We start from the raw sequence: 15,094 nt of genomic DNA, 5'->3' as shown, positions 1-15,094 counted from the left end.
ACGTGATTTGAACTTTGCAGAATACATGGGGTGGGTTGCCAGTACTTTCTCCAGCGCAGTGGCATTTGACTCGCCTATTTGCACCTGTCCGTTATCCTTAGATCATCCGCATAGCTGCAGTCGAATAACATAACTCTTAATACCATAAAACCTGAATTGAACAATGAAAATAGTTTTTATCAATCTGAAGTATTATATGAATTGATTTGAGCATTAAAATTTAGTTTATTAAAATAAATTTATTAATAGTTTTGTTTAATAGTAAAGTTTTCACTTCAGGTCGGAACTAATTTTTATCAAAATCCATTATATGATTTAAATCTTAGAAAATGTCTAAAAATTAAGGCTTAAGGAATCTCAAGGAGAAATTGTAATTCAGGAAATCTTTCTTAAACTGATGTCTAATCATTATGGATCAAATCCAGTGCAATATTTAAATTTTCAAGTTGGAGGTGGTATTAATATTATGCCCCCTAAATATGCTTTCAAATACAAAAAATACTCTGTAAAATGTAAAAAAAAATACCCTTTCAGATGTAAAAAATCCCTTTCAAATGCATAAAATACCCTTTCAAATGTAAAAAAAAAAAATACCCTTTCAAATGCATAAAATACCCTTCCAAATGCATAAAATACCCTTCCAAATGCATAAAATACCCTTCCAAATGCAAAAAATACCTTTCCAAATGCAAAAAATACCTTTCCAAATGCAAAAAATACCCTTCCAATGCAAAAAAATGTCATTTCAAATGCAAAAAGTCCCATCTCAAATACAAAATACTGTTACAAATATTACAAAGAAACTGAAATTACATGAAATATTTTCAAACTTTCATGAAAATCTAAATTTACACTTAAAAAATATTATAATTTCAATATTGTTGATTTAATTACTGATTTATTTTTAAATATATATTTGAAGTCAAATAATTTAATTTGCTTTTAGTAAAGAACCAATCATTTTACATTTTCTGATATTTTTTTCACAATCTTAATATTTGAATATCACTTTTCTTTTTTTGTTTTTTTTTTGTTGATTTTTTTTTTTACTAAAAATATTTTTTTTCATTGTTATACGGAAAACAAAAGTTGTTTTTTTTTTTTTTTTTTTTTTCTTAATTTTCTTTCTTCTGTATTTCTGTCCTTGCTGACCTCCTTGTCATCCTTCCAGTCGAATCTTTTCTGGTATCATATGGAACGAGTAAGTCCGTGCATGCATTCATGGATAAAACCTTTTCGTTTTTGTTTTTTTTTTTGTTCTTTTTTTTGTTTTTTTTTTTTCATAATGGATCTCTGATATTTCCAGAATTTTCTTTTTTTTTCTTCTTCTGCTGGGATTTTTTTTTTTTTTTGCTGACTTTTGTCGAATGAATTTGTCTTGCGGTAGAATCGGTAGAAAATGCTTGCTCTAATTTGATGCCTTGCTAACTTGGATTTTTTTTTTTTTTCGTTTCAGATTTTTTTTTGTTTGTCTTGTGTACTACGCTTTTTATTTTTTATTTGATTATTTAGGATTCAAATTAAAAATACGAAAATACAGAAATATCTTTATGATGTATGTACTCGTCACGGAACAGAAATATCATATTCTAAAAATCATGTAAATTGATCTAGTACTTTTTTTAAGAAAATCAAATTTTAAGATTTTCAGTGATTAATAATGTTTGTAATTATTTTAAATACAAACTCCGTAGTCAAATTAAGTTGTTGCCCTTGAAATTTAATACGTTCTAAAATAACATGGCGGCTCCTGGCGCTTGTCCTTAAATATGATTTTCTTTGTAAAAATAAAAATTTACTTATTCAATTTATGATTTTTGGAATGTGAGATTTTCATTCAGTATGTACATCATAAAAATTTGTGTATTTTTTTTTTTTATTAGGTTGAATTCTAAATACGAACCTTTTTTATTTTTCGTTTTATAAATCGTGATGTAACCTTTTCTTTTTATTTTGATTACGTTGAATTCTAAATAAGTACCTTTTCGTTTTATAAATCGTGATTTTTTTTTTCTTTAAATTTTTTTTGTTTATTTATTTTTTTGCAACTATCCTTTTTGCACTTTATGATTGTCATTTGTGCAAGCAAAAATGAAAATGTTCTAAACTATTGACACGATGACCCTTTTCAGAATTTTTTACCTTTGTTGATATCAGTCCCGTGAAACTTCCTTCTTTAGGCAAAGCCAGTTCAACCTGCCTAGGGTGAATGCCGTTGGCTGACATAAATATATATGGCAATTGGAAGTTACCCTGTTAATAATATGCATGGCTGATCTAGAGGAGTAAACCTTGACCACAAATCCTGCTATTTTATTGGTGAACAGTAGTTAGAGTTGTACTAATCAGCGATGATCTAATTCTGAGAACCTAACATGGCTTAGCAAATGATGTCATAAATATTTAACAATGGGAAAGACATAACTACTCCAGTTAGTAGAGTTCCATAAATTACGTGCAAGCATATAATATATATACTAGCAGTTCAACCCAGCTTTGCTCGGGCCCTATGTACTGTTCATAATGTTATGTGCATATATATATATATATATATATATGTATATGTATGTAGTAGAGATTTAGAAGGCTATCACAATGCGAGGAATGAAATATAGTCGTTGTTGGTAAGAGAAGACGAGAACAAGTGGCGATTTACAAATCAATAAGTACATACATATATTTTATATATACATATATTTATTCAGTTGTATTGGTAAAATGTCTTACTTGTTATGTCTGCGACAAATTCCATTATTAATTTCGGAAAAATTCCCTTTTCAAATGGTAAGCGTAACAGATCGATTCAAAGCATGCTAGATGATGGAACGGAAGAATATATATTAAAAAATTTGACTAGTGTCCAGGTAATCTACATCTAAAATTTCAAGTGTTTAGACCCAAAATTGGCGAAGGAGTTTAGTAGTCTGCAAAGGTCAACTCTTTCAACTTTGACCTTTTGGCAGCCAAATTTTCGCCCAAAAACTGATTAAAAAGCTTGCTGCATGTCTGATTTTGGGTCTAAACATTTGAAATTTTACGTAAAGGGTAAATACCCTTTATGTAAAATTTCAAATGTTTAGATCCAAAATTTGCTGAATAGTTTGCTAGAGGTCACAAAGGTTAAATTTTTTTAACTTTGACCTCTTAGCAGCCAAATTTTCAGCCAAAAACCAATTAAAAAGCTTGCGCTATGTCTGAACATACTTTATGTAAAATTTCAAATGTTTAGACCAAAAATTGGCTGAGGGATCAAATTTTTAAAAACTTTGACTCCAATTTTAACCCCTTAACACTTATTAAAAAATTTCAAGTGTTTAGACCCAAAATTGGCAGAGGAGTTTGGTAGAGTTTTTAAAGGTCAAATTGTTGAACTTTGACCCCTTGACAGCCAAATTTCTGGCCGAAAACCGATTAAAAAGATTTTCCCAAATACCCCTTATGTCAAATCTCGAGTCTGTAGACTGAAAATTGACAGAGTAGTTCGGTAGGGAAATGTACACACACAGACAATTTCTCTTTTAAAGATATATATATATTTTAGTATATAGATATTATGTGCAAGCATATACAGATTAAGAAAAAAATTAATAACTGCTTCAGCATCAATCGATGGACGATCCAAGAAGAAATTATTCTTAAAACTTTTTTCTTGTTTGACACTCTAATGAATTTGTTGAACCGAAAAATTTAAATAATTCATTTGCAATCCTTCAAAATATACAGATAATAAAATCATTGTAAAAATCACTAGAAGAGGGAGAGCACTAACCAGACCACCACTGGAAGGGTGCAGAGAGTACAGGGACTTTGACGAGGTTTATTGCCACCGAAATCCAAGAGAAGAATAATGAAGGAGGGTTGAAAGAGTTAAGAGGGAGAGCTTTGCAAAGAGTCGCATAAATATTTGAGAATGGGAAAACATAATTTCTCTTGTTTATAAACACATATACAATAAGCCTTAAGAAAACAAAAGATGATGATGATTATGATGATAGTAGTAAAAGATGAAGGCGGAGTGAAAGAGTGAAGAGGAAGAACACTAACCTGGCTTTGCTAAGGATTGCATAAATATTTGACAATGTGAAAGGAATAATAAACGCTACAGTCAGTAGAATACCATAGATTATGTGCAAGTTTGGCGTATCGTATATGTAATCAATCTTTAGAAAAAAACATGACTGTTTTATCATCAATTCATGGATGACCGAAAAAGGAGATTTTCCTGTTTCAATCTTTGTGCTTACCAACTGTCTTTAAATCTTTTATGGAAATTTCAAACTGAACCCATCTATAAAATTTCAAACTGAACCCATCTATAAAATTTCAAACTGAACCCATCTATAAAATTTCAAACTGAACCCATCTATAAAATTGAAATATTTGATATTCCAATTTTAACGTTTTTTTATTCCATTTTGAAGAAAATGGACATAAATTTTAGTTTGCATATATATTAACCTTTTTTTTTCCTCTCTCTCCCTAATTGTCATGTTTGAAAGATTTCTTTGGTCCTTTAAAATTTGAGTTAATTAAAAGAAACAAAATACAAAAAAAAAAAAAATACAGATAAATCTTTGATGTACATATCCATCCCGATTGAAGATGATATATTCCAAAAATCATGTAAATTGATCAAGTCAAATTTTATTGCAAACCAATTTTTTTATCCACCATTTTTTTATAATAAGGGGGAGATAATCCAATTTATTTAATACTTCAATGAATTTGCTGAGTTGAAAAGTTCAAATAATTAATTCAAAAATATACAGATAATAAAATCATGGTAAAAATCACAATCTTATCATTGGTTGAATATATAATAACTGAATCATTGTGTACAGTTTTCAGTTGCATCACAACTTTTCACATTTACGTGTCCTGATTTTGATGTGATAAAATGTTTCACAAACGATCACATTTATATTTGACTATGGAACCGCAAAATAAAATACCAGGTTGAGACACTGGCATGGTCTATCCTTCTCTCGAGGGTAGATGGGACTCTCTTAAGCCGTGGTAGGCACCCCGTCTGGTGTCACGATAAAAAAATACCCTTGATAGCCCTAGCGAAGCATCAAGTATTCAGCTATGGGCAAGATTTGAATTACAATACAAACTCGTGTAGTAAATTCGATCTCGGTTACAGCCGTGCTAGATGGATGGATGAGAACTCATAATCGCTACAATTAGTAGAGTATCATGCATTATATGCAAGTCTGGCATGATGCGTATGCAACCAGCCTTAAGAATAAAACTTTTCGCAATCAATTGATGGATAGCCCAACAAGAAATGTTTCAGTTTTTTTTGTTGTTTTTTTTAATATTCCATTGAATTTGCTGAGCTGAAGACAAACTTCAAATAATTCATTTGCATTTCTCGAAAACAGATAAATGTATTTTGTAATAATAAAATACAGTTTTTTCATTGATTGTAAACTAATGTATATCATATATTATCATCGGTTGTAAATTGTCCCAGTGCCCAGTTCAGGATGAAGTAATTAATGTTTTTAGCCAATTTTTCGATATTTGTTGTCCGAAGGGTCAAGCTTCAAAATGATACCGATCTCGTGAAAATCCATTGCTTCTGTTGAAAGTTTTAGGCAGACATATAAATATGATGATTGCAATGTCTTGTCAGACGAGTGCCACTCCCTCAGACACTTAAAGTCCATGAGCCCAAAAATGACTTCTTTTTTTTTTTTTGGTCCTACTAGTGAATTTACACGCTCAAGCAGGCGTAATACTGAAGACGGTCACTGAGATCAATTATTACATACTTCCGGCATTTCAAGTCTCCACACGTCACAACTTTTCCATCGCCACAGGACCATTTTTATAGACAAATACCTGGAGGAGTATCTATACACAGATGATGTTACAGAGTCTTAGCTTTGTACGACAGCTCTCTTTCGGTTCAAAATGTTGATATCCAGCAACAAGCAAGAGCAAGATAGCCAGCTTGATGCGGGTACTGGTCTCCCGCTTCATGGTTTTTTAAATCAGAGATTTGCTTCTACTAGAAAGGTTGCCTTCACCACGGCTTATGGGAGCCCTCTCCACCCCAACACACACATACATACACACAAACACACACGGTGCTAGTTGGCCATTGACACCGAAAAAGGGTTCATTCGCCTTTTGGAAGGTCTTGTTTTTAATCCTCCAGGGAGACTAGCCACCCTCCTCACCAAACAAGTCTGGTGGGGGAACCAGTTTAGTCGCCGGTGACCCGACCATGAAGCAGGTATTGGGTTACATGGTGCCAGTAGCATATGACATGACCTGACATAACAAATATACATACATACATTTAAACAGACAGGTGAGATTTATATGATATTATCAGCAGCTGTAAACTAATATATAATACCAAAATCATTTTGTACTGAAATGCACTAGAAATCAAAAATGTATGTATCGTGCAAAAGAAATAATCTACGATTGTCATCAAAATGAATCCTGATATATATATATATATATGTGTATAGATGTGTATGGTATCGGCCGCATTTTATATCACACAAAATAATGAAAAAGGATTGAAAGGGTGAAGGAAGAGAACACTAATCAGACCTCCACTGGAAAATTGTTATTGAAAGAAGCAAAGAGTACTGGAAATCTAGGGTGACTTGCTGTCACTCAGATTCTATCAGTTATTATCATTGAACAATCACAGATGATTACTGGTGTGAGAACTAGTGAGTACCGAATAAAAATGAAATAAAGTCATTGTTTTCTTGAATTTCAGGAAGCATTAGCATTTGTTATTGTTGGGCAATGTTATTTGCAATAGTTTGACATACTTTGTTAAAATTTATATAAAAAAAAATAATTCAGTTCAGTTTTCTGGCAATTTGTAGACATTCTTAAATAATCACCTTAACTCATGCATAATTTTTTAAAATTTATTACCGAAATTCCTTTTGTAAATACAATATTATATTTGATCAAAATTTTTAAAAAAATTACATTTACAAAACGTTTAACCACAGTATGAGACAAAAATGAAAATAATGTTTCAAGGTCAAAAACTAGCTGGAAGGCATTTACAAAATGTCTAACTGCAGTGTAAGTCAAGACAAAAATGAAAATAATATCGGAGAGAAAATATTTAATGGTTGAGAAAATAATTAATGGTTGAGAAAATAATGCCGGATATTCTATAGTTATTAGGTTTGTGGCAAAAACTTTTGTGTGTCTGGCTTTTATCAAAAATGCAATAAAAATATTAATATCTTTAAATTTACAACAGGATAAGCGGAGGATAATGATTGTAGCATTATTTAGATGTGGCTGAAAATAAGGTTTCCACTTCAATTTAAAAATAATCCATTGGTGGCCAATTTTTTTATTCTAATTTATTACCAAAAATCTTTAGTAAATATATTATATCTGATAAAAATTATTTAAAAAGTTTACTTTATAGGATAGAACATTCATTTATATTACATAAAAACATGAGTTGGTTATAAGTACTACTTACCAAAAGATTTTTTGTACTGGCATTTAAAATTGTTATAGACTCTTGAAAATTCAGTATGGTATTACTATATATCTGATGAGATAACTGACAACGTTTTTATGATTTTCAGGTTCAATTATTTGTGATTAAATAATACAAGAAACTGATTGTGTCCTGCCACTTTCTATATATATAAAGTTATTTTTAAAATTTTTTATACGTTTAGACACATGAGCCTTGGGCAATTGGGAGTTGTTTTTTATATCTCAAGTTGTGTTAGTTTTTGTGTTTTCACTCGCAGTAACGAGTAATCTGTCTAATTAATTAAATTTAAAAAAAAAAAAAAAAAAAGCGTAGGCACTAATGGGTTCAGTTGAAAATTAAAAAAAAAAAAAAGAAAAAAAAAAGATTTGTCCTTGAATAATACACGAAACTGATTGTTTCCTGCCACTCTAAATTTTCACAATATATTGAAATCTAAGACATTAGACAATAGGTTGATATAAATTTATATTTATGTACCATGTTCTTTTCAATCCGTTTTTGTTTCTTCCTATTAAATTAATATTTGATTCTGGTCTACCAGTTTGGATTGTTACATGTTCTTAAAAAAATATACAAATACAATTCGATTTAATTTTTTCCAGAAAATATGTCTGGATTGGAATCATGAGCCTTTTTTTTTTTTTTTTTTTTTTTAATGCTTTAAAAACATTACTTTTTTGGTCTTGTCACATTAAAAGAATAGATGAGTGTTCTTGAGTTACGTGAATAATATGATGGGAGTGTGATGAAATATCAGGGAAACCAATGCCAATAATAGAATCTTTGGATTCGTATGATATGATGAGGATGCTGATGAGTGTGATAATGTATGAAAGTGAAACCGGATCATTGAGTTGCAAGGACATGTGAGGATGATACAATGGATGTGTGATTCGAGTCTTGGAGGAAGATTAAATCTACAAAGTATGGAAAGATGTATGTTGAACAAAAAGTTCAAAACTGACTTCAAAATCTAGTAGGTGATGCATTTTTCGTCGCCCTGCAACCTCTGGAGAACCACAGAAGAGACGCTGCAAACCTGTCTATGTTTTATCGTTATTTTCATGACAAGTGCTCGTCTGAGCTTCAATCTATGGTGCCCCCCCCCCCCCGTCAAACTTTCACAAAAATCACTCGTCTAGCTACAACTACTACCAACAATTTCCTCTACTTTTTGTCCAAACACAGATTCCATGAACAAAGTTTCTTTCCTAAAACTGCCCGCTGGTGGAACTGTTCCACTGACCTGTTTCCCAGCTGACTAAAACATGGTCGTTTTCAAGTCTGATGTAAACAAGTTCTTGATGTCCTGCAACCGTAATCTAATTTTACCCAATTTTCACAAGTATCAATCATTAGGCTGTTGTCTCAGTGACCACTTACACTCATTAACCCTTATCCTCGAGTGACCTTTGGGTCTTGATAAGAGGTGACTCACTTTAAAAAATTAAAAAAACAAAACCAAAGATGGTATGGTCACATTGAAAGAATCGATAAGAGTTCTTCGGTTGATATAGAACATTTGAGGCAGCAACTTATTTTCATAATTCCATTTATTTATCTTCCAACGCATTTTCTAATCCTCAGTCAGAATTTTATTTGATGGATTTTCAAATATGATTGACTTGCATCGGTAGGAGAGGTAGAAGACTTTTGTTTTATCAATGAATAGTGACCTGCTTTTACTAAATCAACCCCTCCCTGCCAAATGAGATTCTACTTTTTTAGGCAATTCTGAATAAGCACCCAGAAAAACTTGGCAGAAAGAATAAAAAGAGAAACAATTATTTTAGAATTTAGAGTGAGGTTTCATATATGAATTTAATGTGAAATGATCACCCCGTTTCTATGCCATTCTAGTATTTTAGGGCAGTTAACCAATTTTTTTTTTATGTATTTATTTTTTTTTTTTTTGCTATAGAAGTGAAGTTCTTTGCAATTTTGTTTTGTGGAGGATAGGTCTACTTTTTAGGTGATTGTGTGATTTTACGATTTCTTTTTATTTGGGAGCCTTGCCACACAGACTTAACGTTATTAATAGGATAAAGAATAAAAAGATGTGTTAACAGATCAATATTTTTTGTGGCAGTTGATAAGTATAAAGCAAAAGAAAGGGAGGTAATTAAGATATGTTAAGATTCCTCATTTTAGCAAGATACACGCAAAGAAAGTCAACGTTCTAATCTCAACAATCTGGCAGAAACTGGATCATTTCATTAGTCTTTTATCTTTCGGACTAAGGTATTTGGGGTAGTCCTAGGAGGTTCATTTTTTTTTTTTTTTTCATTAATGTTTCATGTTTGATGTGGTTTGTTGGCATGCAGATTTTTTATTTTTAAACTACCGTACGAAGATAAAAAAAAGTTTTTTTTTTTTTTTCAAATATGTTCAAAATTTCAACATAAATTAGTGTTATGTAAGGATTGTACATATTTCTTTTCTTTCCTGTTTTTTTTTTTTTTTTTCATTCTTTGGAATACTGTTCTCATCTTGAGTGTCATTTTCACAAAGTTTCAGTCGATGTAACCTCTGACATTCTTCGGGGTGTATCTTTCTGAACTCTGGAATTTTTCTGCCGAACTTTGGAACTCTATTGCGAATTTCATGCAGATTTCCTGAGTTCGACAAGATGCGTTTGAAGAAAGTCGGAGATTACATTGACTAAAACATTTTGAAAATAACACTTAAGATGAGAACAGTAGTCCGAAGAATCCAAAGAATACGAATAAACCACAGAGGGTGCAAATAGTATCCTTTTTTTTTAATGTCTCCTTCTCTATTTTTTATTTTTTTAATGTCTTTTTCTCTATTTTTTATTTTTTTAATGTCTTTTTCTCTATTTTATTTTTTTTTTTTAATGTCTCTTTCTCTATTTAAAATTTTTTTTAATGTCTCTTTCTCTATTTTTAAAATTTTTTTTAATGTCTCTTTCTCTATTTTTTATTTTTTTAATGTCTTTTTCTCTATTTTTTATTTTTTTAATGTCTTTTTCTCTATTTTTTTATTTTTTTAATGTCTTTTTCTCTATTTTTTATTTTTTTAATGTCTTTTTCTCTATTTTATTTTTTTTTTTAATGTCTCTTTCTCTATTTAAAATTTTTTTTAATGTCTCTTTCTCTATTTTTAAATTTTTTTTTAATGTCTCTTTCTCTATTTAAAATTTTTTTTTAATGTCTCTTTCTCTATTTTTAAAATCTTTTTTTAATGTCTCTTTCTCTATTTAAATTTTTTTTTAATGTCTCTTTCTCTATTTTTAAAATTTTTTTTAATGTCTCTTTCTCTATTTAAAATTTTTTTTTAATGTCTCTTTCTCTATTTTTAAAATCTTTTTTTTTACGCAATTGCGCTTTGCTTTTCGAAAGACAATAATATTCCCTCCGCCCCACGTTTCCCTTTATTTTCTTTATTGTTGTAGCTTTTTCTTAACGTGTGAATCTTCTAAACCCTCTCCACTCCGGAATCTCTCCCCCTCTTGCTATTTATGCTTGGCATGGATGTAACTGCTTGATCACACCAATGCAGTTATAAATTATTATAACATATATATATATGTATATATGTGTGTGTATATGTATGTATATATATATATATATGTATGTATATATGTGTGTTCATCTATTAATCTATTAATGTACTTATAACGTATGTTGATAATCTTAGATAATCGTGAAATTAATAATTTTAACCCATTATTAATCAAATATTATTTTTTGACCGTACTTTATTTATTTTTTCACCTTTTACCTGTGTTTTCCTTTGTTGAATGTATTTGTGACCTGTGACCCACCCCCACCTCCTCTCCCATGCTCGATAGAACTGCAATGTCTGGTCCTTCCTCATAAAACCTTCGCAGCACGTATCCATCCTTCTTCTGCGTACCAGAAATAAAACAAAACCTTCCATGAGCTTTTGTCTGATAGCTTTTCATCCATGGAACATAATACCACTTGACTTCTTCCTTCCTGACTACAACATGGTTGTCTTCAAGTTCAATGCCAACAAATTCTTGTCAAGCTGTGCTCTTAGCTAATCTGATCCTGACCTTTTCACGCGTTGTTTCCAGTTTTCTCATGGTCTTACCCATCATCACTAAATTGACAATCTCATAAACCTCTATCCTCGAGTGTCTTCTGAATCTTGATAAGTAGTGACTAATAATGTATGTATATATATATATATATATATATATAGTCATCTACATACAGTACTGTTTCGCTGTTTCACAGCTCATCAGTGCGGCTAGACAGGCAACTCCCTCAAGCCAGGATTGAAACCCGACCGCCTGTACGATATATATATATACATTTATTTATTGAAAAGCTATACCTTACATATAGCAGAGATGTACCATGGTTTCACTGACATGCACTTTTACTATTTAGAAAGGAGCATTATAATCCATTCCAAATTTACAGCAATTCACGAAATGAAGCTCATTCAAACAATAGTCTTTCATCATACCCACACACCATTTAAATACGCTACGAAGAAGGCTCCTATCGCTCTGGGGATTTGTACACAACTGGTCAACTAATAGATGATCTGCAACAAAAAAAAGAAAACGGCTTTCATTAAATGGAAATGGAATCATGTCGTCTTTTCTAGGGCAACAATTTTATCGTCCCACACATGTAGATTTTATGCCAAACATAGAGAAATCAGCAGCTTACTTGAAAGTACCAATTTTCTGACGGAGGTTTTCATTCTCCCGCATAAATCGATTGTTATCAAAATCAAGACGCACATTTTCTCTGCAATTTTATGTACAAATAGTTTAAAATTAAAAAAAAAGAAGTTGCTATTCATTGGCCTTCCCACGGAAGCAAAATAAGACAAAGTATTTTTGATGCAGAGAACAATATATTTTAAGTGGTGTTATTGGGGGGGGGGGTCATATTAGATATTTATTTACAGGTAGAATAAAATCAGATTTTAATGTAGCCATGCCAAAAGTTGGGCAGTCGGGTTAGTTGACTATAACTGAATAGTCTGTCAGAAATTTCTCAGACATGATTTCCTTCTTCAATCCAGCAATGCATTTTGAGGGTGCTGGCAATGGTCCTATTGTCATAACTTGGATTGGTAGAGAGCAGGAGTTGTATAGTGGCACATCTCCGATTTTACTTATTGAATATTGTATCACTTTCAGACATGATAAAAAGTTCCTATTACTGTCGGGATTTGTACACAACTGGTCAACTAATAGATGATCTGCAACAAAAAAAAGAAAACGGCTTTCATTAAATGGAAATGGAATCATGTCGTCTTTTCTAGGGCAACAATTTTATCGTCCCACACTTTACATGTAGATTTTATGCCAAACATAAAAAAGAAATCAGCAGCTTACTTGAAAGTACCAATTTTCTGACGGAGGTTTTCATTCTCCCGCATAAATCGCTTGTTATCAAAATCAAGACGCGCATTTTCTCTGCAAAAGACAACAAAGTGAACGCATTAAATCACACAACTTTGCTACTGAACTTGTTAGAACACGGAAACTGATAAGCTTTCTTTTATCTTGTAAACTTTAACTTTTCAGAATAAAAATGTCTACATATTTTTCTCTACACACACACAAATAAAAAAAAAAACACGTAAAAATACACAATTTTATGTACAAATAGTTTAAAACTTTTTTTAAAAAGTTGCTATTTATTTGCCTTCCCGCAGGAGCAAAATAAGACACAAGGTATTTTTGATGCAGAGAACATATTTTAAGACGCGCATTTTCTCTGCAAAAGACAAAGTGAACGCATTAAATTGATACACATTCGTTAAAAGATGGGGATCTATTAGTATCACTATGTAAAGCAGGTTGCAACAAAATTTTACAAAAGTTAACGTAATACCAGAAAATAATTTGGCTTTTGCAAGGCATAATTCTACAATATATTGTACTTAGTATTGCTAGGAATTTACATTGCATATTTTTTTTTTTGTTTTATAAAATATGCAAAGCTTCAGTGATTTGGGTTGGGGGATCTATAGACACTACAATAAATGTTCTTTTTGTTAATTTGTCTAGTAGATGGCCTGCAAAAAAAAAAAAAAAAAAGCCGTTTTTCATCAAATGGAAATGGAATCATGTCTTTTCTAGAGCGACAATTTTATCGTTTTACTCTGTACAAAATAATTTTGTCTGAAACATGGCCATCTCTATAAGAGGCCTGACATCCATACATCTAAAGCAATAAAAGACCCCAAATGTTAAATATCTCTATTATAGGGATGGCCTTTGTGTTATAAATTAATTTTATCAATTTTTAATTTGATGTACGTTGATAACAGAAGTCTTGCTTCTTCTGACGTTGACCGCCGAATAACTTCAGAGAGATCCTTTTAAAAATGTTTTTGGATTGCATAAAAGAGAGAATTATCTTCCTTAGTTGATTGTTTATAAAATCAAGTGTTTGAATTGAAAATTTTCAAACCCTTTCATTTTTTAAAAAAACATTTTTGTGGAAGCATTCTGTATATACAAGGGAGATAATACATTTCTTGTACACGAACAATCAAAAATGGTTAAATGCTTATTGAAATATGGACTATTTTTTGTATTAATTTTTAGTTTGCTTTTACTATTGAAAAAAAATTGGCCATTTTTATTGTGGGTTAGTAATCTTTTTTTTTTTTTTTTTTTATGGACCGCACTGATATAGGTAAGATACCTGAGTGGCTTCTAGGCCTTGATAAGTGGTGACCACCGTGTAAAAAAAAAAAAAAAAAAAAAAAAAAAAAAAAAAAAAATGCAATGTTAAAAGTATGCAAAAAAAAAATATATATATACATACCTACCTATATATAATATATATTAGTGTTGGGACTATTAATCAGAATTGGGGAAAAAATTATGCTCATTTTCCGATGCCAAGACTGATTCCTTTAGTAATCTTTTATTTTTTTTTATTTCGTTTGGTAATAAAGCAAGGAATATTTATTGATTTTAAACTGCCAGTAAAACTAAAATCTGTAGATCACCCCCTCACATGTGTGTTTTCACATTTGAGAAAATATATGCACATTTACCGTGTATTTTTTACAGTAATCGGGGGGGAAAAATAACACCTATATAAAAGCCAGGTACACCTAAGGATGGAGTACTGTTGTCACATCTGGGCAGAAGCTGCTAGAAAGAACTTATCTTGCTTTGACAGTTCAAAATAGACTTCGTAGCATAGTGGGGGATGCCATTTTCTCTTCTCTGCAACCTCTTTCCCACAGAAGAGACGTTATGAGCCTGTCTCTGCATTATTGTTATTTTCATGGCAAGTGCTCGTCTGAGCTCCAATCTGTTCCCTCCTTGCCAAACTTTCATGAAAAACACTCGTCTAACTGAAACCACTATCAATAATTTCCCCCACTCTTTATCTGTGCCTACACCTAAACGTAGATTTCATGAACAAAGCTTCTTTCTTAGAACTGCACGCTTGTGGAACTGTCTTCCATTTACCTGCTTTCCAGCTGACTACAATTTGGTAGTCTTCAAGTCCAACGTAAACAAATTCTTGATGAACCTTTCCCTTAAGTAATCCAATTTATCAAATTTCCACTATTAATGACTACTACGATATTATTCCATTGACT

The 15,094-nt window shown here is 31.2% G+C and overlaps 1 protein-coding gene across 17 annotated transcripts in view; it reads left to right on the top strand.

Moving 5' to 3' along the window:
• LOC145259755 (bromodomain adjacent to zinc finger domain protein 2B-like) overlaps positions 1 to 15,094 on the top strand; it is a 401,536-nt gene that overhangs the window by 313,872 nt on the left and 72,570 nt on the right. For 6 of the 17 annotated variants that reach the window (XM_080117483.1, XM_080117481.1, XM_080117475.1 and 3 more), the window contains one exon: positions 1,172 to 1,201. The exons of 5 other annotated variants lie outside the window; for them this stretch is intronic. In XM_080117483.1, the coding sequence (XP_079973609.1) occupies positions 1,172 to 1,201 (30 nt within the window). Of the gene's footprint in view, positions 1 to 1,150; positions 1,202 to 15,094 lie in introns of all 17 variants that reach the window. 6 more of the 17 variants (XM_080117477.1, XM_080117472.1, XM_080117470.1 and 3 more) reach the window with 1 other exon arrangement.

Source organism: Euprymna scolopes, chromosome 35, assembly GCF_053919585.1.
Source record: "Euprymna scolopes isolate OS-2025 chromosome 35, ASM5391958v1, whole genome shotgun sequence".
Classification (NCBI taxonomy): Eukaryota; Metazoa; Mollusca; class Cephalopoda; order Sepiida; family Sepiolidae; genus Euprymna; species Euprymna scolopes.
Note: the sequence above shows the minus strand (reverse complement) of the source record. Positions and strands in the feature narration are given on the sequence as shown.